Source organism: Panthera pardus, unplaced genomic scaffold (genome assembly GCF_024362965.1).
Source record: "Panthera pardus isolate Hobbes unplaced genomic scaffold, ASM2436296v1 HiC_scaffold_11, whole genome shotgun sequence".
Classification (NCBI taxonomy): domain Eukaryota; kingdom Metazoa; phylum Chordata; class Mammalia; order Carnivora; family Felidae; genus Panthera; species Panthera pardus.
The window spans coordinates 35,930,234-35,955,537 of NW_026526666.1; the positions used below are offsets into that span (position 1 = coordinate 35,930,234).

Consider the following 25,304-nt stretch of genomic DNA (forward strand, 5'->3'; position numbering starts at 1 on the left):
CTAAACCCTAAGAGATTAGGGAGAAGGAAAATATATTTCAGTGATTTCCAAAGTCTTAAGGCTTAATTATCATTAACAAAGCTTTGACCCTGGACCTTACAGCAAGTGCTTATTTTCCTAAGTATCAAAATACACAATGTCCTTTGTCAATTTGTAATAAAAACTACAGAAATAAGTTTGGATTTTTAAGCATCTTCTCATAGAAACAAAGTGACCATATGAAAACTCCTAAACAAACTTATAATATTTCTCATTAAATAACTTTTACTGAGTGACCAGCATGCTTAGAAAACCAGGAAAACCAGTTTTATCTAACAGTAGCTTCACCTGGACTTATAGACTTAGGTGAGTAGATGAATTATTTAAATTCCCTTTGGTGAAAGTCAGTTTTGGAGTAAATGAGTAGAAACTCTCAGATACATGACTGATTAGTAAACCTTGTAACTCTGATCCTAGGAAACAAGACTGACTGAAAATGTGAATAGTGACTCATGAATTAACTGGATTCATTCATTAGTTCTAATTCCCCCACGTTAAGTGGGGCAAAAATTGTTTTTCAGCAAGTTCAAGACCTATTCCTGCCTTCCTTCCCAACTAAAAGGTGGCCCCCTTTCTTTTTTGGCCACTCAAATGAAGTAATTCTTTTGGACTCATGTTATTATTTTCCAGTTACTAAGTTCTTATGTGAGAAAGTGTATTCAACCATCCCTTTCGTGGATTTGGATTTGTGTTTATTCTCTTTGCCCCCATTTATTTATCAATTCCTTAAGAGTGATTCTCAGTTATAGTGGTTTTGAATGGTTTCTTATGTCCTGATAGTTACTTCACCAAGAACCTGAATCCTACCATGATGAACAAACTCATATTTACCTGCATTATGTTATTATACTTCTCATTTACTATATTATTTTAATGACCAAAAAATTATGATAGGAAGTACATCTTATTGCATTAATAATGGCAGCTAAAATTTCTTCAGCAATTTTCACATGCCGAGAAATGTTCTAAGTGCTTTACATCTCTGACTCATTTAATTTCCTCCACAATTCCATGTGTTGGGTACTATTGTGAGTTTCATTTTTATTTGAGGCACAGAGAGGTATTTAAGGCACAGGAAGGTTAAGTATCTTGCTGAGAGTGACTCAACCAGAACCTGGATCCACACACAGGCACTCTGGCTCCTACATCCATATTCTTAGGGGCTACGCTATAAAATGATCCACTAAATAAAACCAAGTGCTTCACTAGTAATTAAAAATATGGTAGGGTCACCTGGGTGGCTCTGTCAGTTAAGCATCCAATTCTTGATTTGGGCACAGGTCATGATCTCATGGTTCGTGGGTTCAAGCCCCACATCCGGCTTTGTGTTGAGAGCATGGAGCCTCCTTGGGATTCTCTCTGCCCCTCCCTTGCTCTCTCTCTCTTTCTCAAGATAAATAAACTTTAAAATTTTGATAATATTTTAGAGTATGAACTTTACAACTATATATCTGAAGTGAAGATAAATTAAAATTGCAAAAGTAATAACAGCAACTAAAAAGTAGGCAGAAAGTGATGCACTATGCTTGCAAGTGAACATGGACATTAAGGAAGAATTTGGGGATTCTAATGAAAATCTTATGTCCTACCTAGACCACTTTTCTCTCCCCACTGATAGTCTGCATACCCCTAGTAGAGAATTACTGCTTCAGTCAATATGCTGCATGACTCCCTACTAATGTCTTCTGTGTATGATTCCACGCAGAGTGGGCCCTTGGTGAATATTGGTGTCTGATTGGAAAATTCATTAGTTCGTTCAACAACCATCTGTTCAGAACCTCCCCCCACCAAAACCTCATAGATCTGCAGGAGAGATAAACATATACACAAATAATTACAACACAGTAGAACAAATTTAAAAATAGAGGCAATGTGCAAGACATATAGTGGGGGTACCAAAACAAAGAAGAGCAGTGGTGGGGGGAAAAGGATGACAGGGATAAGAAGGTATCTGGGAGGCATTCCCAAAGAGGAAGTATTTGAATTGGGTGAATGGTTCTCCAGGCAGACAAGGAATAGGGAAGGCCATTCTGAGAAGAGGGTGTGACACGTATAAAGACTCATAGATATGCAATAGGATAATGTGTTGAAGGAACTGTCAATCCCATAGTATTATGAGCACAGAAGTTTCAGGGAAAGAAGGGAATTAAAGATGAACCTGGAGGAAATGGCAGGTCCAGAAGAACATGAAGAATTTGGAACTTTACTGGAAAGAACGGAGAGTCAATAAATGGTTGTAAGCAGGAAAGTGACACGATGTATTTAATGCTCAGTCAAATTGAGCTCCAACTCTTCCAATTGATTATCACACATGAATAATGTATTAAAAAGTAATCAAGCATATGAGATTTTTGTATATCTAAAGTGGCCATCTATAGTGGGCCTGCCCAGCATCCATTCTTTCCTTCTTTCATTTTTTATAATAACACCTCAACTTTTCTTTGGTGGGGTGGGGGTGTTTAATCCTCCCCCAATCCCTATAATCTTCTACAATGAGCAAACAAGTTTCATACTCTCTTTAGCTGAAAGTTGAACAAAGGATCTGAGTAAGCTTCCTCTTTTTCTCCAGGAATTTAAATTTTGTGAAGAATGACCCAAGGATGAGAAAAGATTGTAGTCGATCCGCTTGGTGTCAGCACCCTGGAGGAAGCCCATACTTCCCGGTATCCAGACCACCACATTTACTTCAGTCCTCCCCTTTCTGAAGCTGGGTGCTCTCAGATTGCTTTTGATTCTTTGAACTCTCCCATAACCCTCCAATACATTCCATTTTTGCTTGATGGTAATACATTCTTTTTGCTCAAACAGGTGTAGTTTGCTTCCAAGTGAAGGACCTTGATTTATACCTAGCCTGTGGGGGTGATCTGCTTACCTTTCCCTACTGAAAAGAGCTGGAATTCTGTCCTAAAGTTGCTGTACTCTTACCAGTCTAGACACAGCAGGCAGCCCTTTACTCTGTGGATCTTGCTGCTGGACCAATATGCTGGTGAGAAGGCGGACTAGGTTCTCTTTGCTCTCAGAACCTGCAGACCTCCTCCTCTCTCCTTCTCTTCTCCCCCCAGCCACCAGCGTGGAACAAAGGGGATCTCTACTTGTGAAACTCTTCTTCCCTGTTTGTTTCTGGCCAAGATACTTTTTCCATGTTTAGCATAGAGACTTTCATCTCCTTCACAAAACCACCATGTTCTCCTAAGATCCTGGAAGAGTAATGAAAGATTTACAGGCCTTTTCTGCTTTTGGCTTTGCCCCAAAGCTACTCAGAGGTGATAAACACATAACTTTCTATGTACTTGAAATGGGAAAAGGGTTGGAGGTAGAAGAAGAAAGAAGAAAAATGAAAATACACAGAAGAAGAAAAGAAGTCCATACTTCGAAACACCCCAGTGGTTCAATAATAAAAATAGTGGGAACTTGCAAGACATCTTTACTACCATTCTTTATTGTATTTTTTCTTTGTATATTTTGTTTTACTTAATACTCATGTATGGAGAGTGTACATTTATTGCTAGACGTATTCAGTTGTTCTCTTGGGTCTATAGTGGCTCTTTTTAGTCAGTATAATGCCAGCAATGATTAAGCCTGTGTCCAAAGATGAACAATCTTTACTCATTTTCCAAATCACCTGAAAGAGCTCTTGGAAGACAAGCTTCCTGTCTGAGTGTTTGGGGCACAGCCTGTCCACCTTAAACTTTGACTTTCAGGTCACTGGCAAGGTGTTGTCTTAGTCATCTTTTTCATGCACACCTCCAGACATTGTCATTCAAAGCTTCCTGTATACATTTATGTAACATCAGATCCAGATGGGGGACTATATCATGGGGCAATAAATGACTGTATTTTCTTACATTTCATGACTAGAATTTGTAATGGTGGACTTTCTTTCCTAAGGCTCCACCTCTGCCACATTCTGCAATAATTCTCACCAGCTTGCACAGATCTTCTCATAGAACCAGCGTTCAAGGAAGAAAAATGGTTCCTCCTCGAATCGCGATCACACTCTCATTCTCCATTCCCATGGCATTGCTTTCTTCGACACAGAAACTCTGAGCCCTGTCATACATACAGGCTGGAGGCAAAGAGGAGGAGAACAGGCACCAAAAGGGGGAAAAAGCCAAGAAAGGAAGCTGGCGAGAAGGATGAAAAATTTGAAAGAGAAGGAGGACCCAATACTCTCGAAATATTTTGAAAGTTTTCAAAAGCAGAAGATTAGAAGCAGTCAACAAAAACACAAAAATATCACTTATGCTCCTCTCCTTCTGTTACATCTGCACCCCCACCGCCATCCGTCTCCTCCCCAAGCCTTTCTCATGCAAGCCATTTCAGCAGATACAGGAACACTTCACAGAAGTGACAATGGTTTTGCACTTGTTCTTCCAATGTACATATTAGAGCTGTTTCTCATCATTACTTGGGTTCTTCTAAACAGAGAACTGCTTCTGACTGCCTTCTCATTACCAGTAGCGAATAACCTTCTTGCAGAGGCTTTCCAGGGAGGATGACCCAGGAAGGGAATCAAAGTTTGAACTCACCTCTTGTTGTCATTGTCAGGATGGAGCTAGCTTGTCCTCTGGACCTTGTAATGTCATTGTCTATTCTTGTTCATGTTTGTGTGTATGTGTGTGTGTGTGTGTGTGTATGGGTGTGTGTGTGTGTATGATTTCTTTTCATCTGTATATCCTCAGTATTATTTTAAAACTTTTGTTTGACTCCTGCCCTTTTCTTTGGATGTGAATGTAGCTGATTATAATATAAATGGTATTTTGCTCAAGGGTGATGGCAAAGAAAGTCAAGTCCATTCCTTTTAGTATAGGCTTTCCTTCTAAGGAGAGGCTACATTGAGATGGAGGTAGCATTATTTATGCCACAACGGTTATGTGATTGTGGTGTTCCAGTATTTTATTGTTTTTTAACTTTCCGATATAATAATAAATATCTTCTTTCATCTGGTCACCTTAGAAGGGGATGGTGAGAGGCGGCTTCATCCAATGATGGTATGTCTTTCTTTGGAGATGTGTTTTAATAACCACCTAGGCTTTGATGTCTACGTTTCCATGTTTGTTGCCATTCCTTGATGCTAGAGGTGATTTCCCTCATAACCTTTATCCTCATAACTTTACTCCCCAGAGGCAAAGGACACGCTTTGTGTCTAACTGCATTATGAAATACCTGGGTTTGTCTGACCCATCCCTCCATAGGCTGCACCACCCAGGACACTATGAAAATGAAGTTGCCACGGACTGGAGGTCAGTAGTACTCTGCTGGGTTCAGAAGAGCTTACACCAACATGGAACCCCAAAGGCCAATCTGTAGAGGGTCATCTCTGAATCTGCTTGAAGTAAGTTTTCAGCCACATTATTACTTATTTTAGTGTTGGTTTTGAGATGCTACTTCATTTGGTTTCTAAAAATTTGATGCGCAGTGTGGAGGGATAGACAAAATAGGTGAAGGGGATTAAAAGATACAATCTTCTAGTTATAAAATAATAAAAACTTGGAGATATACTGTGTAGCATAGAGATAAAGCCAATAATATGTAACAACTTTGGGACAGATGGTAACTAGACTCGTTATGGTGGTCATTACATAATGTATATGAATATCAAATCACTATGTTGTACACCTGAAACTAAAATAAGGTGGTCTGTCAATGATTCTTCAAATAAAAAGAAAAACAAAACTGTTGCTCCGTATAGAAGCAGGAGATGTCTAAATGCAGGACTTCACAGAATGATGGTGATCATTAGTAGGCTCTCCCTTTTTCCTTTGTTGATATTTTGACTCAGTGCCTTGGGAGAAATACTTCCCAGGACTTAACTCCATTTTATTTTGTAACACTATAGCCAATAAGAAAGAGTTTTGAAGGGGAATGGAAATGAAATTTAAGAATCGATTAATAAAATACATACATTTTAGGTTTTACGTGGCTCACTGCTCATCTTTATACTATAATCAATCTGATTCTCACAGATTACCCCAAATATTATTCATTCAACAAACATCTATGAAATCAGGCACTTTGCAGATAAAGAGAGATTTCAATCAGAACATCAGTTCCATGAGCACAGGATTTTTGTCTATTTCATTCATGGTCCTCCCTAACTGTCAGAACAGTGCCTGGCACAGAGAAGTCATTTAATAAATATTTGTTGATGAATGAATATTAGCGTTTTTTTTTTTTTTAAAGAAATTCATTTTGGAGTAAGAGTTATACTAAGCACATTTGACCCGGAACCGTAAATAGCAAGCAGCAGAAGGCCCAGCATTCAGAAAAAGACTCTGAGGAAGACTTGAAGCAACCAGGTGTCAGAGAAGGCACACTCCTGTATGTTCAGGGGGGCAACTATTTCACATCCCAGACTGGTTTTGCCTCAGAGGTTAATTTCATTGCTATTTTACTCTTTTGGAAGGTAAAAAGACTTTGAACTATAAAAACAATGAATTCATTTTATTCGTTAGTTTTTTCTGTGTGCACTTAGTTCTTGTCTCTAAGGAATTCCAAGAGAATCTTCAGATGGTTATATTACACCTGGCAACTCAGCACAGAGGTTGTGAGCAGCCCTTAGGGTGGGCAGTGTGGGCTTCTGCCCAGAGCTTCGTAGGCAATGCCAAGCGGACTCTTGCTTCAGTCTCTGTGTCTGAATTTTGTATTTGCTCTTCCTCTATTTCTGTATCCTTTTAGGTCCAGTGGTAAAGACAGGGGGTGGGTGGAGGACTTGGCTGGCACCCTCTCTGTTAGCCACTTTCTTACCTGTCTACCTTGCTCAGGACATCTTTTTTTCCTCTTTGCTCTTCCAGCAGCATAGTCAATGTGGGAGCAAATGCAGACTTGGCCAAGGGCATTCCCCAGGTAGGAGGGTACTATCACCTCCCATTTGTAGTCTCAGGAGCTAAGACTTGAGAGTGACTTTTCCTGGTTACACTGTGTTTGCAGCCGCAAGACCTGAAGTTCTGTCTGAGGCTTGAGCAATTATACTGCTCTATAAAAAGCACACAACACAGCCTAATACTTTTATGTTGCAGTTGAAGTGTTATGGGATTTCATTTTATAAGAACCTAAGTCCAACACATAAATCTCTCTCAGGTCAGTGAGCCTTTGTATTTTGGTTTTGTTTTTGGTTTTGGTTTTTTTCCTTTTCTCTCTTGTAACTCACTCTGAGTTCATCCAAGGCAAATATTTCTAAACCAGTCAGTTGGTTGGAAAAGACACTATGGTGTAGTGGGAAAACATAAGACTGTGAATCAGAATCTCAGTTCTAGATTGGACTCTGTAGCTAACCAGCTGAGTCTAGACTCTGTGCCTCATTTTCTTGGTTTATAAACTAAAGGAATTGTGTGAGATGAATGGTAGCAGCGTGTTCAGCTCTAATGTTCTGTTTGAGCTCCAGACCCTTAATCCCTCCTTTCTAGCTTCTTGAATAATGGAATATAAAGTGTGGGAAAGAACCCTGCCATCGGTTAAGTTAATGTTAATGTTAAGTCTGAGCTAAACTGAATCTAAACAACCTACTTAGTGTATAGAAGAAGAAGAACCTAGGTGAGAACAGAAAAGTCAAGTTACTTACCTAGGTCACACAACTAATTAATAACCCAAACCTGACATTTTTATCAATCAAGAATTTTTTTGTCAAAAAATTTTATCTTTTTATGGCGGTGGGGGTGGGGGTGATAATGTGTGGAGAAGAGACAGAAGTTTTCACAAAAAGGTGGAACTCCTGTTTCTGCTAAGATGGCTTCACCTTTTAGGACGCTTCTTGTACATCTCATGCCAAAATATTGGTGAGTGTTGTGCAGAGGTTTTGTTGGCTGCTTAAGGGTTAAACACAAAGAACCCTACTCTTTAAGAAACTAACACCCTAAGGGGTGCCTGGGCAGCTCAGTTGGTTAAGTGCCTGACTCTTGATTTCCCCTCAGGTCAGAATCCCAGGGTTGTGAGATTGAGGCCCAGGTCAGGCTCTGTGCTGAACACGGATGGAGTCTGCTTGGGATTCTCTCTCTCTCTCTCTCTCTCTCTCTCTCTCTCTCTCTCTCTCTCCCTCTGCCCTTCTCCTCCACCCCCTCCCCCAATAAAAGTAATAATAAAAGAAACTAACACCTTAAAATGTTTTTCCTTTTGGGGCACCTGGGTGGCTCAGTTAGTTAAGCATCAGACTTTAGCTTAGGTCATGATGTCACCGCTCCTGAGTTCAAGCCCCGTGTCGGGATCTGTGCTGATAGCTCAGAGCTTGGAGCCTGCTTGGAATTCTGTCTCCTTCTCTCTCTGTTCCTCCCTGTTCATGCTCTGTCTCTCTGTCTCTCTCTCAGATATAAATAAATATTAAAAAAAAAAAAGGAAGAAGAAGAAGAATGAGGAAGCCTAAGATTCTCTAGGCTCATGCCGATGCTACCTCTTTAAAGTGCAAGGTGCTCTAAAACATAGGAACCAGGGGCGCTGGGTGGCTCAGTTGGCTAAGAGTCTGACTTTGGCTTATTAGTTTGAGCCTTGTGTGGGGCTCTGTGCTGATGGTTCAGAGCCTGGAGCCCCTTTGGATTCTGTATGCTCCTCTTTCTGCCCCTCCCCCACTTGTGCTGTCTCTCCCCCTCTCTCTCAAAAAAAAAACATTAAAAATAATTTTTTTTAACATTTTTCCTTCTGACTTGACTTTTAAAATCATGTTCATCGTTCAAATAGTAAAAGAGCTCAGAAAAATCTGTTCAGAGGAGCAAGAACCAGAAGCTTCAGTTCAGCCTCTGCATGAGTTTTAGAAAATCTGATGGATGAGTAGCGTGAACTAGTATAAAAATGACAACTCTGTGCTACATAGTTTTCCTGCTCTGGAGTGAGTGTTGTCTAAATATGAACTCATCTTGCTCTGGGAGGCTGGCTTTTCCTGACTTCTCTCTTTGATCAGCATCACTATTCTCCAAATTACTCACAGTTTCAAACCTTAGTCATCCCTGACCCCTCCCCTTTCTTTGATAATGTTGAAATAGTCACTAAACTCCATGGATTCCTTTTTTGCAAAGTGTCTTACATCGGTTTTTCTTCTTCATTCGTATTATTTTTCGCATGTGTCACCTAAAGTCATATTTTGTGAGCAGTTAAGCACATAGCTTTGGAGTCCGGCAGAACTGGGTTTGAGTCCTAAGCTCTGCCACTTCCTGCCTGTGTGTCATTATTTAACCTCCCTGACCCTTAGTTACCTTCCTTGTAAAATGGGGTACACAGCTGTATGGGCCTCAAGGGGTTGTTGTGAGAATTAGCTGAGAGAATGTATGTAAAACATTCAGTAGGATGCCTAGCACATAATCAGTGTTGAACACATAATAATAATGATCACTGCTCAGTACTCCTAATTCATTCTACTTTCTGCCCTCAGGTTAATCCTCTTAAAGTCCAGCTCTGACTGGACTTTACTCCTGAAGAGATGCCTAATCACAGGGTGATGAAAAGCTGTCCTTTGCAGTTGGACTGCCTGGGTCATCATTTACTAGCTCTGTACAGGATCTTGAGAAGTTTCTCACCTTCTCTCTGCCTCGGTTCTCTTATGTACAATGGGGATAATCATATCTACCTCAAAGGGTGATTATGAGGTTTATAGTATTTAATATTAACAGTTCATATTTCAAAGTACCTGGTACATAATATGTTAATATTAATTTTTGATAAATAAAAACCTATGTTGGTTTCTTTTATTTGCTCTTTTATAAGCATGTTCTATAGTCATTTCTCTGGTGTTACCATTCCTTCTATCCAGAATGCAGCATGGTTTAATGGAAAGAGTACTTGCAGCGCAGGGAAAGTAGATTTCACTTACATGCCAGATTTGACTTAGTAGTTGTAGTTACCTGGATTACTTGCAAAGTATTCCGAGGCTTTGTCTGATCTCAGTGTGTGATTGGCCAGTTGTGTCTCCCACGGGCCCTGAAGGGAGAAGTGGAGATAACATCCTTACATTTTGCACAATAAAGAAGTCATAGTCGTTTATAAGAATCTCAGTGCTTTCACAATAAAAAATATACAGTTTAGGGTGAAAAATAAATTTTCTTAACACTGATGGCTAAAGAAAAGAATTCTCCATGGCTCTTCATAAACAGTGTATTTCTAACTGCTTTATATACTGGAATTCATTTAGTCTTCACGGCATTCTCTGGGGGAGGTACTATTATGTTTTCAACCTCTTTTTACAGACGAGGAAGCAAAGGTACAAGGAAGTCAAGTAACTTGCATGAGATCATGCAATTCATAAATGGTAGGTCTATGATTTGAAACCTGGGAAGTCGAGCTCTGAAATCTACACCTTTGGCTGTCATACTAAACATTACTCTTGTTTGGGGGGTTGCTTTTTAAGTAAATCTAAATTAACTTTAAAAAGAAGGTAACTTATGCAGTACTTTCAGAGAATTAATTCTATAAAGGCCCAGATCTTGGTTCAAATGTGTATCTCTCTGATGGTTTGGTTTGATACAACAACAAAATTGAGAATATCTTGAGCAATGGATTCAAGCCACTCCCTAAGAGGGCACAGAGGTTTATCTGCATCTGACGATGGTGAGTGGCTGAGGGGCTCTGAGCACCCCCCCCCCCATTTTAATCATGGTAGCTTTATTTATTTAAAAATTGGGGTTCTGAATATGATTTGCTTTGAAGAAAGCAGTCTTTGCCTTTAAGAAAGTGAAAAATCACTAATCTAGAGAAACAAATGGATAACATATTTGGGGGAAACTCTTATTAAATATTATTTCTGGTCAGTAAGCTGCCAGTGTGAGTTTGGCAACAACGTGTGCAAAATTATAGTTTTGGAAAGAAACGGGAGTGCAAATAATGTTATGGTCAGATACATTTTTTTTTTCTGATACATATTTATTGATGGTCTGTGGCACAAAGGGCAATGATAATATTCTCTAACAAAATCTGGAGTACCCAGCTTGGACTCACATAACAGTCACTGGGATGTTCCTGTACTCACTGGGTCATTCCTTGAATTCTAGTGATTTATATGTTGAAATGAAGTATTAGGTCTCCATGTAAACACCCAATTTCTTTGTCTTTATTGTTACTGAGGGGCACATGTTTAAGCTCTTATTCTTGCATAATAGATAGAAGTATTATATCTGGCTTCAATGGATTTTATCTTATTTTTACTGTTCAATTTTTTGAAAAATCCTGCTCTTTAATACGAAGGTGTGCCCAGGTTATCCTGATATTGGAACAGTTTCCTGTAATCTACTTTTCATCAAATTAAAGCACATGTCAACCTTGATTTGGAGTAGAGGAGAGAACTGAAAAGGAGGAGATAAGCAACAAATGGAAGAGTGCTCCTTGGATTTACTCCTAAGAATCCAGGGAAGGCTCTAAACATACCCTGCTCCTCTCCAGGACCAACTTGTCAGAAGGCAAGTCATTGGGTTACCCTGGGTCCTGGATTAGGCCTTTAGGCGTATACCTCAAAAAGGTCATGTCTTCAAATAAGGTATTATTCTATTAGCAACCAGTATCCTAGGAAGCAGGATTGTGGTGCTAGTTATTTAAAACTTTAAGTAGCTTGTCTAGTCTTGGGATATCTTTGTATTATTATCCTGTACTGGATTTTCATTCCTAATTATGGTTGGCTTTAGGTGGGTGATACTTATAATCACTTTAGTTTGAGAAGCACCCGTCAACTGGGAGTAGGTCATGTGGGTTTGGGAGAATGCCGATAGCAGCGGAAAGCCAGACTGGTCTTGACGTTCTATGTAGAAAATGTACCAAAATAGGAATCCACATAGGGAATAACTGAGAGTTGATTTTACAAGCAAAACCCATTACTCTAGGTGATATGTGGCTTTGTTCAGCCGTAACTCCACTATCCATGCCATACCTTGTCAATATCTTTATCTCTAAGAGTGGAATTAAGATTCTGATAGAGCACCAGGAGGGAAATCCTCAGTGCTCACCACCAGCACTGCCAACAAAGCCCTGGATAGCTGCAGACTTAATTTAAAAGAAGAATTTACTTCCTGCTGAAACAAATTTAACACTTGAAAATTTGTAGAACATAAATGCCTGCTTTTGTTTTTTCATTTAAAGTTACCTTTCAAAGGCATTCTTGAAACAGAATCTTATAGGAGCTCCTGTGGAAGGCAAAATCGTGATCTGAAACAAGGTTTTGTTGAGTGAACATTCAAACAAAGCACCTTCCAGTGGGGTTTTATAAATGCATTTGGGTTGGGTTTCTTGCAACAACTTTCATTTAGAAGGGAAGAGTTTTGGAGAAGTTGAACAAGTAGTCATATGGAAAATTATGCTCGTTCTTTCTGTAGTGGTTTTGGGTGTATGTTGATGATTCATATCCATGACTTAGCTAAGGAAGTAGAACCTTCAGTTTTTCTGAGCAACACTGCCTCCTTGTGTAAGATAATTACTGTCTAGTCCATTAATTGATATATTTTTTTTGGAAGGCATTTTCATTTGAATTAAGTGGCTTAAACAATCCAAACCAGATAGGGTGCCTCATTGAAGAAAGTCTCTTCGTGCCCGTGTTTGACAGTTTCCATTTACAAAACCAACCAACCTTTTCTCTTTTTTTCAGGTACAGTTTGCCCAATTTGACATTACCTATACTTTTTGCTTTTACTCCTAATCCCTTTTATTATGCCTCTAGAGTGATAGGAATAGAGAAAGTGGATGAAATACAAAGCAATATTTTTTCTACTTATTACATCATCTTTGGAAATTTTTGTGGGAAGACAGAAACCCTTGGATAAATGAAAAATATTTGCTAATCAGAAGCTTCACATTATACAGGTGTTCTAACTTTGTCAAAAGCAGTTGATCCAAAGTAGTAAAGCCTAATGAATTTAAGTCACATATTTTCTCACCTTTTTTCTATTTATTCTTGGTTCAGGAGCTGGTGCTATTTGACTTCATGCAATTCATTCAACAAATATCTATGCATATCTGTTAGATACCAGGCACTCTTTTAAGTTCTGGGGATACTGCAGGGAACAAAACAGAGAACTACCCTTCGTCTCATACAGCTTATCTCCTAGTGAGGGGACAGATAAAAAAGATACTAAGGTAAACTATTATTTTTTTTAATGTTTATTTATTTTTGAAGGAGATAGAGACAGAGCACAAGTGGGGAAGGGGCAGAGAGACACAGATTCTGAAGTAGGCTCCAGGCTCTAAGCTGTCGGCACAGAGCCAGATGCGGGGCTTGAACTCATGAGCCGAGAGATCATGACCTGAGCCCAAGTCAGACACTTAACCAACTGAGTCACCCAGGTGCCCCAAATATATATATTTTTAGATGGTGATTAGTGCTAAGGAGAAAAAATAAAACAGAGAAAAGGGGTCAGGAATGTCCAGAGTGAGAGTAATATTACAGTGTTAAATAGGGGAGTTGTTAGGTACTGAGGAGGTGACATTTGAGTGAAGTTGTGGAAAAGCAGAGCAAACTACAAGGATATTTGGGATAAGAATGTTCCCTGCACAGGTAACAGCAAGTGCAAAGGTCCTGAGCAGAGTGTGTGTGTGTGTGCCTGGCTTATGTAAGCCCAACACGGCTGGAACAGAGTGAACAAGGCACAGGGTCATAGGAGATGAGGCCAGACAGGATCTTACAGACTATGTAAGGATTTGGGGTTTTAGGCTGTTGTAGGATTTTAAGCAGAGGAATGAGGTCTTCTGACTTCTTTTTTATTATATTTTTATTTAAAAAAATTTTTTAATGTTTATTTCTGAGACAGAGAGAGACAGAGCATGAGTGGGGGAGGGGCAGAGAGAGAGGGAGACACAGAATCAGAAGCAGGCTCCAGACTCTGGGCTGTCAGCACACAGCCAGACGCGAGGCTCAAACTCACAAACTGTGAGATCATGACCTGAGCCAAAGTCGGTCGCTCAACCGCTCAACCGACTGAGCCACCCAGGCGCCCCGACTGACTTCTTTTTTAAAAGGATAGAAAGAAAGCAGATAAGGGTGAAAATAGAGTGGATGGCTAGATGGCTGGAATTAAAAAAAATTTTTAATGTTTATTTTTAAGGGGTAGGAGAGGGACAGAGAGAGGGGGAGACACAGAATCCAAAGCAAGCTCTAGCTTCTGAGCGGTCAGCACAGAGCCTGATGCAGGGCTTGAATCCACAAGCCACGAGATCATGACCTGAGCTGAAGTTGGTTGCTTAACCAACTGAGCCACCAGGAACCCCAGAGATCTTGATTTTATAATCATCCCATCTATACTGGAATATGCACACCCTCATGAACCAAGAATTTGTTAGTAATGTACTTGTCATGATCAAGGTTTGTCATTAATAATGAGTTACCATATAATATAAAAGTTGAACACTAACCAGGGAATAATTTTTAAAAATACTCAACAGTTGGCTCAGCAGTAATCAAGGAGATTGTTAAATGAATGATTAGACTTATGAATAGAAATGTAAATATGATTCTAATTAACATTCTGTGTTTGTAGAAACTTGCCCCATTTTCCAAAATTTAGGACATTTAGGAGTAGTCCCTCCTTGACTGTGTTAATCTAGTCTAAAAATTCCAACTAGGAAGTTCTTTTGATAAGAAATGGAATAAAAACATGCTTTCTTTTCTTTTATGTATGGAAACTCAGCCTTCACACCTGTTCTACTTTCCAGCAAAGTCTTTATTTGCATTGCCATTGTTTGTGTTTTCCTAGAATTATTTGAAATGCACTGCATTGTCACTGTAGTCAGTTTATTTTTTTGTAATTAATTATTGGAAAACTTTAACACTGCTATGAAAAGTTTGTCCCTGAAAGCAAACAGTATGTGTGTGCTAGCATACTTCCAGAAAGGGCTTAGCACATTTTTAGATATACTGAGATCTTTCCACAACCCTTTCACACAGGAATCATTGATTCTGGGTACTAAAGCGTATAATAATAATGATGATGTTCAGCTAACACTGATGTGGGGACGCTCAGGGATTCACCCTGTGCTCCCAATGAGACTTTATTGGTGATCTCAGGTCAGAAAAGACTTCAAAAATCCCATGGCTTAATACTCACAAAAATTTTTCATTATTTGTTCATTCAGCATATACTTATTCAACACCTATTACATGCAAGCTGCTGTGGAGAGAGTACAGATATTCAAGAATCAAAAGAAATAGCCTAATAAATGTATGAATTATTTTTAATCTATACTTTTTTTTAGATTTAACCAAATTTTATTTATTTATTTATTTATTTACTTACTTACTTATTTATTTTTTAATATATGAAATTTATTGTCAAACTGGTTTCCATACAACACCCAGTGCTCATCCCAAAAGATGCCCTCTTCAATACCCATCACCTACCCTCCTCTCCCTCCCACCCCCCATTAACCCTCAGTTTGTTCTCAGTTTTTAAGAGTCTCTTATGCTTTGGCTCTCTCCCACTCTAACCGCTTTTGCACCAGCAATCTATACTTTTCTACTAATAATAACTTTACCACTGACCTTAGGCTTTACTGTTCATAAGCTAAAAATGAATCCTTGTCACATAAAATATTACAAATATAGAATGTTACCTTTTCTGTATTGACTCTGGATTTGAGAATCGCTGTCTTCTCTCTTCCTCAGACTTAGAATAGACAAGGATCTAATATCCCTATCCTTCACTTCTCATCCATGCCCAAAGTTCTTAAACATATATTTCATCTTATCTAATCACAGTCGCTGATTTCCTCTGATTAGCCAAGCTTATTTGTTTGACACAAACCTTGTATTCAAACCTCTGAGGAATTTCTCTGTCAATTCTAGGAGGGATTACCACCTGTGTTCCCTTAATTATGTTTCCTTGGATACCAAAAAAAAATTCAAGCTTTTTGCCTAAACTGTGTTTAGGGCCAGTTTTAGCCGAAGTGTGGAATTTTCCTAGGTGTTCATAGCCTTGCTCAAGGCCCCTCTCCCTTGCAGGCTCTTTGAGCCCCCATGATGTCCCTCCACAGTTTGTGCTCCCCCCTTAGGATCACTTGATAGGTCCTCTTCCTCCCCCAAGCAATCTGAACCTCTCCTAGCTGCTGTTCTCCTTCAATTCTCCATCTAGAATCTTTTAGGATAGATTATTGAACAAATAAACCCTTGTGGATCTCCTCAAACCTCAGCAAATCACCACATTCCACTTTGGGGGTAGTTGCTCTGTAGATTTATAATCATAGCTTATTTTTAAAACTAGAAAGAGGGGCACCTGGGTGGCTCAGTTACGCATCCACCTTCGGCTCAGGTCATGATCTCGTGGTTTGTGAGTTTGAGCCCCGCGTTGGGCTTTCTGCTTTTAGCACAGAGCCTGATCTTCTGTCTCCCTATCTTTCTGCTCCTCCCCTGCCTGCACTCTCTCTCTCTCTCAAACATAAAATAAACATAATAAAATAAAATAAAATAAAATAAAATAAAATAAAATAAAATAAAATGCCTGGTCTCATCTGCAGCCCATTTCCCTATTGGGTGTTTGACTTGCTTATTTAAAAAATATAATCACTAAAAAAAAAAAAATAAAACTAGAAAGAAACTTACAGCTTTTCCATTCTTGTTTGTTTGTTTGTTTTTAATTAGCACGACCTTTTCCTAAAAGAAGCCTTACTTGGAAATCTAGTGTATAAAAACAAGTAAGCATAGAGCCGTGCTAGACAGAATGGCAATCAGTCCCCGGCCTCCCCCAACCTCTCCCCCTCCACATCCCAGAGCAGCCCAGAGACCATTGAAACACTCTGCCACAAAGACCTCTGAAAACGGCCTGGTATGCTAGCTGGGGCTTGCCCAAGAGCTTCATTTTGTACTTCTTCCAGCTTCTTGGAGGTCTGATCTCTGTTCTAATGAAACTGAGGCTGTTACTTACCTGCCCCCAACTTACTTGGAGAGCGAGGGGCCAGCCCCCTGGTGGTCACAGGCTTAACACCCTTCGTGAGCGTCATGAGGCTAGGTTTGATGGAGAAGGGTCCCTGAAACTATTCCAGGAGCCTGCACCTCAGTGCTAAGTTTTCACTCATTAGAACATTGCACTCTTAAAAATATTAAGCAAAAACAGAGACTTGTGAAAATGTCCTCCTTTCCAGTGACTTTGGTGGGAAAGCGCTTTCCTGTGAGTTTACAAAGACACCAAACATTTCACATTCTCACCTCAGCTTTTGACCAGCAAAATCCAGCTGCGTTTCCTTTCAGATCAATTATCTTTGTCCTTGGAGGAATCTAAGCTTATTTTCATTACTTTAATGGAAGTGGAGGGAGGACTGGCACGAAGCTGATAGTGGTGATGGGCTTTTGGAAAGGTCCACATTAGAGAAGAACATATTGTTTTATTTGCGTGGCCCACATGACAATTTAGGACAGATAGAAGATAATCAGGAAGGCTTGATTGTAGGCAATTTCCTTCGGTTTAGGTTCTGATTTAAAAATAAGGGGCACCTGGGTGGCTCAGTTGGTTAAGCATCCGACTCCAGATTTCTGCTTAGGCCATGATCTCAGGGTTTGTGAGTTTGAGCCCTGCATCCGGCTTTGCACTGACAGCAAGGAGCCTGCTTGGGATTTTCTCTCTCTCCTTCTCTCTGCCCCTCCCCATCTTGCACACACGCACACTCTCTCTCAAAGTCAATAAATAAACTTAAAAAAGAAATAAAATGAAATCTTAAGTTTAATGGTGAGGGAAGAGGAAGGGAACAATGGGAGGGCTCTTTTGTTTTTTCTTGCTTGTAATTAGATTTTGTCATCCCATTAGACCACACCCTTCTGGCAAGGCAATGGGGTAGTGGAGAAAGCACGTGAACTTTCAAGTCCTTTTTTCATTTCTTTTTTTGTCATTAATTTATGCTTTCTCTTCCTTCCTTTTCTTTTTCTTAACAATTTGTTTTTAGGCTCCTAAAACGTGCTTGGTGTTGTTAGCTGCCGGGGGCATAACACTAAATCATACTTTATAGTGCTTATAGCCTGGGGAAGATTCTTTACCATTTACTCCTGAGCATTCTTGGGAAAATCACTTAATCTCTTTGAGCTTCAGTCTCATCTTTTGTAAAATGGGAGTAACTTCTCACAGAGTAGCAACAATTAAAAGGGAATTAAATGAGATAATATATACAAATTACCTCCACAGAGTGCCTGGTACATAGTAGGAGCTTAAAAAATTGGAGCCTATTATAGATTCCCATCTTTGTAATCACTATAACCTGATATTTAGGTTCATCTTGCAACATTCCATGAGAAATTCTCTGAGGGTTTTGGTATCTGGCTCTTAGTTTCATTCTGCCTCATAGAGACTCAGGAACATTCCCCTCCAGTAATTCATAGACCAACAATTGCTTTACCCCAGAGATCCCAAGTTATCAAAACCCCTTTCAGACTCCAGCTTCTGTCCTTTAACCTCTAAATTTACTCTCCCATTAAATGGGTTTTTCTGTCCCTTTGATGTCTCTGGTCTCTGGATCTCATCTTATTTTCCCAAACTGTCAGCCATACCCCTCCACCCTCCACCCTATCCCTTTTCTTCACACCATCTTCATTTCCTTTCATGTTCTTCCTGCATACCACAGCCAAATATTCACTGCCACAATCTCACCAAGACAATACTCTTTGTCCATTGCATTGGCCGTGGCAATCTATAACTCTGAATCATCCTAGTTACTTATTTTTTTTTTCTCATGCCTTTGGTTTACATGTAACTGCTGGAGAAATGCTACTCAACTGTGTTGATGCTCATCTCCTTCAGTTTATATTTGCTGTCCTACTGTCCCCTCTGTACTGCCCAGGGAGTCTTTTACAAATCTTTAATAGGTTTGATTTTCCTTTTCTCATATAGCAACTGCTCTAGCACAGAACCTTTACCCGTCTCCTTAGACCCTCATCTCGGTGTGGTCCTCTGGAAATCACCACTCGCGACCACCATTCAGAAGGCACGTCCTTTCCTGCCGTCCAGGTGTCCCAGAAGAAGATGTATTCTACTCTTTTCCAAGACTCAGTCTGTGCTCTTGATCCTTTCCCCTCCCAACTTCTCTTGAATCTGTGAACCATTCATTCTTCTCTCCTCTTTCCCTCTTCACCGGCTCTTCCTCATTAACCTCCACACATATTCAAGTTAGCTGGTCTTAGGGAAGCTTTTCCTGCCCCACTCTCTCCTGTGGGCACCACCCTGTTTCTCTCTTCTACCTCACTGCCAAATTTCTCCATGGTGTTGTTTGTCCTCAGTACTTTTACTTCCTCATTTATCATTCAAATGGTCACTCAAATGGGGTCTTCCCCTCCACCACCGTACTCTTTCGGGGACACCAGGGACCTCCTAAATAACAAAGCCAATGGTTTCTTTAAGTTCTTATACTTCTTGGTTTCCCTTTGGTTTTCGACACTGTTGACTTCTCCCTTCTTGAAATTTTCTCCTCCTTGGTCAAGCTGATAATAGTTTCTCTTGGCTTTCCTCCAAAATCTCTGAGGATTCTGTCTCAGTTTCCACTAATGGTTCTCCTCTTCTGCCCATTCTTTAACTGTTGGTGATGTTCCCCAAGTTCCCATGCTGAGCCCTTTTCTCTTCATTCTATTTTCTCTTTTGATGACCTCACCCACACCCATGACTTCAACACTGACATAAAGGTTGATGATTTTCAAGTCTGTAACTTCATTTCCCAGCCCCTCTCTTGAACCCTAGTTCCTCTGGTCATCACTGACTGGATAGGTTGCAGGCCTTTCAAATTCAGTGAAGGGCATCTGCCCCTCCATAATCTGACCACCCAATCGTTACCACTTATCACTTGTCTGGGCTTTCAGTAATTTCCATAGTGAAAGAAACTAAAACCTTTGTGGAGTTCTGTTTCTTGCCCTCTTTCCTCTATTACAAGCAACTGGTGAGGAGCAAAAGTTACTGGTTAATATTATAAGCAATTCCCTGCCTCAGGCCTTTTCAGAAACTCAGATGTCACCCAAAGAGCTGAAATTATCACGGTGAAAAAGGTCTTACTTTCCAGACTCACTCTGAGTTAGAGATGAAACAAAGAAATAGCCCCAAGCAGGGAGAAATCTGGCACCTGGTCAAAATTTGCCTCCTCTGGTCACACCTAGCAGGAAAGAAAATATTCAGTGTTCTTTAAGTAAGTTTATAATATCCTTACCAATTTTGCATTTAAAGTCTTAATCTTTTTACTAACGATGTCTAATCGCCTTTGTTTTTAGTGGTTTTTTTTTTTTTTTGGTTTTGTTTTGGATTGAAAAAACAAAAAAAAAACAACCTGGCTTCTTGGTCAGCAGGGGGAGCACTACTACTTTGCTCTGGCAAGATTTTTACCAAGGCAACAACTATCTTTAATATAGACCACATCCTAGCAACGAGAAGGAAAAAAACAATGATACAATCAATACATTTGCTCCCTCGTGGTTGCAATTGTTAAAAATAGCTTTTTTTTCGCCTTTGTAATTCAATAGTGTTTGCTTAAGAAGATGTCATCTGCTGTCTTTTCATCCTCTCTGTCTTGCCTTTCGGTCACATTCCAATTAGAGAGAGAGGTGTTTATTTAGTCCAGGAGATAGGGTTTTAAATGGGTCACGGAGGCTAGTGTTACAGCACCTGGTCAGCATTTAGGCAGTGTCTATGTGACACAAAAACAGACACTGATTTGCTCAAACTGGCCAATACAGTGAAAGAAATCAGTCAAAACCAGATTTTTGTCTAAAATGACCTTTTGTTTGAGTGAATGGATTCAAGGAGATCGCAATGGGGACACGGTGTCCTTCCCACACTCAGCTGGAGTGAATCCTATCAAGCAAGGGTGCCAGCGCCGTGAAAAGGAACAGTCAGACCAAGTTCTCATCTGGATTCCGCTCGTGATCACGGATGATATATTTCACCCAACTCTTTGTACTATGATTTCTTCTTTTATTAATCTCACAAACGTTTTATGAAGAGGAAGTGATATAATAGATTTGAAAACATCTTGAAAGATCAAGAAATAGCTATGCAATAATTTACACTAAAGATCTCATTTGACACATATAGTGCATGTGTACTCCATGTGTGTGAGTACATACATGTGTATGTGTATATGTGTGTGTATATGTGTGTGTATATATACACATATAGCTAAATAGATATATTTATATCTATAATAAAAAATATGAAATCTCTCTCTCTCTGTATATGCAATCTATACACACAGAAAGTAAACAGGTGAAGACAATTTTTTTCTGAAAGTGTTACACTGTTTATAATAATTATTCATTCCACCCACTCACTAAGAACAATAATAGCTTACAGGCAGAAATAATAAAGAATCCAGGACTCTTGATAAGCATTTACTTTCTAAAATTCTTATCTGGTGAGAAGAAGTTCGTATCTCCTATTTCCCATGCTCAATTTATAAGGAAAGAATTAATGATGATGCTTCAACTAAAGCTTATAATACACACCCATCCTTATCTAATAATACACCTGATTAAAACACTGTGTCAGTTCACTTTTCCCTTGTCTTATTTGTACCTTGAATAGAAGCATGGCATCAAAACTTTTTGTAAACATTTTGAGAGAAATAAGTGGCAAAAAATATACATGATTCTGAATAAAGAGAAATCTAGTTCAATATGATAAAAAAGCATATATTTTATTCACTTAGTTTCTAAAATGGCTGATTTTTTTCAGTAAATCTTTCTCTTTTCCCAAATGACAACAAATAATTCAATATGACATTAAGATTGTTATTTCTGAAGGTAGTGAATTTTAAAGAAACAAATAGAACAGCTTTCATTTTTACCAATATGTTCTTCCATCAAAGAATGCAATTTGAGCCATTTGATCTATGGCTGGTTAACTCAGAGGTTAACCTAACCTGCGAGGTTAGATTTACTCATTACTATGGCCACAGACACATCTCTAATCTTAAGTATTCATTCATCCTATCAATTATTATTGCTGTCCAGATCTGAGACCAGACAATGAAACGTCATCTGAAGAAGGCAAAAAACCATCTCTATCAATAAGAGGCACCCAACTCTAGTTCCTTACCCTACCTCTAACTGTTTTCAGTATCATCTTGGGACAGCTCTTCATAATTATATTTTATATTTACATAGTACTTAGGAAAGATCGTAGGTTGAAGAATGTTAGGTTTTTTAGTTGAACCCTATAGGAAAACTGATATCATACCAGACAAAAAGCTAAAGTGCAGTGGAAAATATCCAGGACTGGGAGGTAAACATGCAGTATTTGAATCCAACTCTTTCATTTATCACTTTTCAGCACTTAGACACGTCACTTAACATTTTCCAGCCTTGATTTCTTTCTGGAATTGGGGAGAGAAATACCTACCTCCCAGTTTATTATATGAATTAAATAAGATAATGTATGTATATGTAAACTACTTAGCATAGGGTTTGGCACAAAATAAGTAGTCAGTAACTAGTAGCTATCTTTATCCTTCTCATCATTAGTATAAATCCTACTGAAGAGGTATTGTGAGAATTAAATGAATATGGAATATGGACCACGTTCTTTCTTGAGTTGAAAATATTTTGTATAGTATTAAACATTAAATTTATGGAAGGTATTACTCTCTTACTAGAAGGAAATGATGCTAAGAAAAGTTAAATGATTTCTTTATTAATTTAAAAGTCACTTGGCATGTTATGGTGTATTATGCACAAAATACTGAGATAGGTATCAAAAAGTCTTATATAGGACTTTCTTTTCTGGGTAAAATGTAATAGGTCACAGAAGACCAACACTCCTCCTAGTACAACAACTAGGATAATGTATAACTGACAAAAAATTGTACTTTAAACACATCGGGTTGCTATGGAATCACTGAGGATTACATAAACTAAAATTCCAGAGAGAGTAGAATGCTTTCCAAAGTGAGATGACACCATCTGATATTTTTTCCGAAGGGCCTTTGCTGATTCAGAGCGTTTGATGAGGATGTTGCTTAGGCAGAGAACCTCTGCTGGGGCAAAGAAAAATCAGTAAATGTCTTAGCAGTTATAAAGGGATGATATGACAAATAGGGATGGTGTGACAGATAAGAAGGAGGAAGATTCAAACACGTGGCTGATTTCCCCCATAACATATTTGTGGAATTCTGGCACTCTGCAGGAGGCTACAGAGCTAGGGTAAAAGCTTCTAAGAGACAGACTTCACTCTTGAAATGCTTAGGAAACAAAGACCCTTTGGGGAGAACCTTGTTTCAAAATGCTTCTAGTCTCTCAAGACATTCACCGGAGAACAGTTGAAGTTGTGGGGGACAGGTAGGCTGAAGAGCTGGTCTGGAACTTCTGAAGGACAGAGCAGGATCTCCTACAATCTGTCAGGGCTGACGAGATGAAGACTCTTAAGCTCAGAAACACAAGGCCAGGAGAGCTAGGCCCAAGGAACAGGGGCTGGTCACAGGTAGAGCAAGCTTAGTTAAACTGCAGCACGGGCCCAACACATCCCAATTTCTCGTGTAACTGAAGGAGCCAAGCCCTTACCCTCTCTGCCTAACAGAGAAAAGGGGGGACCTTCCCTCATGAAATATAACACTAGGACTCTCTGTGATATTTTTATGTCTAATCCTTGGTATAGGATATAAAACTAATAGACGTGATGAGGCAATAAAATGTGGGTAATGATCAAGGGAAAAGACAGATAATAGAACCAGGCCCACTGATTATCTAGATATTGAAAATAGCAGTCAAGAATTGTAAAATAATTCAGAGCATAAAGGGGAAGACAACAAAGGAACCAACGATTCCAATACAGAACAACAAATTATGATTTCGCTATGATTTGTGAGGGAGTGTCCTCCATCAAGAGAAATTATCCTGTTTCTCTCCCCCTTATATAGGGTGGTGGTAAGAGAAAGGGAGGGATGGTCTTTGGCCTGCACAACAGGACCAGGATCTCAAGTCTTGGGTAGTGAATGAGAATAAATCCAGATTACCAAATGCAAAATTCCAAAGAGAAGCCCAGGAGTATAGCACGAAGTTCAGGAATCAAGACCTGAAGTGTGAAGGTGAGTACTGAAGCAGTACCCTGATATAACATCCAGTAAAGCAGCACACAGGAGGCAGTCTGGAGGAGATAGATATAAGAGGTATTAAGGAAGCAGAATCAAGAGGAAGTGGTAATCATTTGGATGAGTAGAGGAAGGAAAGAGAAGAATCTCTAATGTCTCCAAAGTTGGGTTACTGGATGAGCGGTTCCCAAACAGGAAAAACAAAAGGGGCAGGTCTGATTAGCAGAAAAGAGTCTTGAATATAGGACATTTTAAGTGCCATTCCAATAGAGATATTTACTGCATTGTTTTACACACTCACCTGCACATAAACACACACATAAGTGAGAACTTTGTCAATAATATATATATGGGTGTCATCAAAGCAATAGTGGATAAGACTGCCTAGGGAGAATGTTTCAAGTGAAAAGAGATCCAGAGATGGAACCCTGAGAAATATTGACACTGAGGTGGAAAGGGAACTTGAAAGGAGGTAGGAAGAAAATAAAGCAGAGCAGTGCCACAGGGACTTGGAGGAAATTATGGCTTATGAAGGGGGGCACAGTGAAATGTGCAAATGAAAAGGTGTAAAGATAAGATTAAAACTTTAAGTAGAGTGCACTGGAAATTAGTAAGAGAAGATTCCTTGGACAAGTGGCCATGAGACTCAGCCCATTCCTAAAAGTTTGATTATGAAGGAAAGGCAAGGCATAGGTCAATTCTGGAAGAGCGTGGGGTGATGTAGGGCCTAGACAGGTTTGTTTGTTTTGCTTTCAAAGTGGGAGACAGCTAAACATGCTTATATGCTGAGGAGAAAGATCTAGTCGCGAGCACGTGGCTGACAGATAACGTGGGAGGAGAAAAATAACGGCATCAGGTTCTAAAGGAGGTAGGAAGATACGGGATTATATTTAAAAATAGGTATAGCAGCACCTGGGTGGCTCAATAGGTCAAGCATCTGACTTCAGCTCAGGTTCTGATCTCACAGTTCGTGAGTTCAAGCCCTGCATTGGGCTCACTGCTGTCAGCACAGAGCCCACTTTGGATCCTCTCTCCTTCCTCTCTCTGCCCCTTCCCTCCTGGTTCCCTCTCTCTACCTCAAAATAAATAAATAAAAAAGAAATAGGTATATATGTGTATATATATTTGCATATCAGTAAGCCTATATAAGATAAAAATCAACTCTCTCCACGTGGGATTTTTAATATGGTAACATAGAATATAACTAATATTTTAAGTGGAGGTACTATTAATAGCCACATAGCACAACCCAAACCTACATGGTGACTTAAACATTTTATTTTGAAAACTGATTTTTCCAAAATGCTTTACTTTGCCTTCTTAAAATGTTCTGA

General features: G+C 39.4%; 1 protein-coding gene across 1 annotated transcript in view; it reads left to right on the plus strand.

The window, feature by feature from the left end:
- The first annotated feature begins 5,262 nt into the window (after positions 1–5,262).
- Positions 5,263–25,304, plus strand: part of LOC109246177 (uricase) — an 85,056-nt gene continuing 65,014 nt past the window's right edge. The window contains exon 1 of the mRNA XM_019413977.2: positions 5,263–5,374. Coding sequence (XP_019269522.1) covers positions 5,324–5,374 — 51 coding nt within the window. The 5' untranslated portion in view covers positions 5,263–5,323. The remainder of the gene's footprint in view (positions 5,375–25,304) is intronic.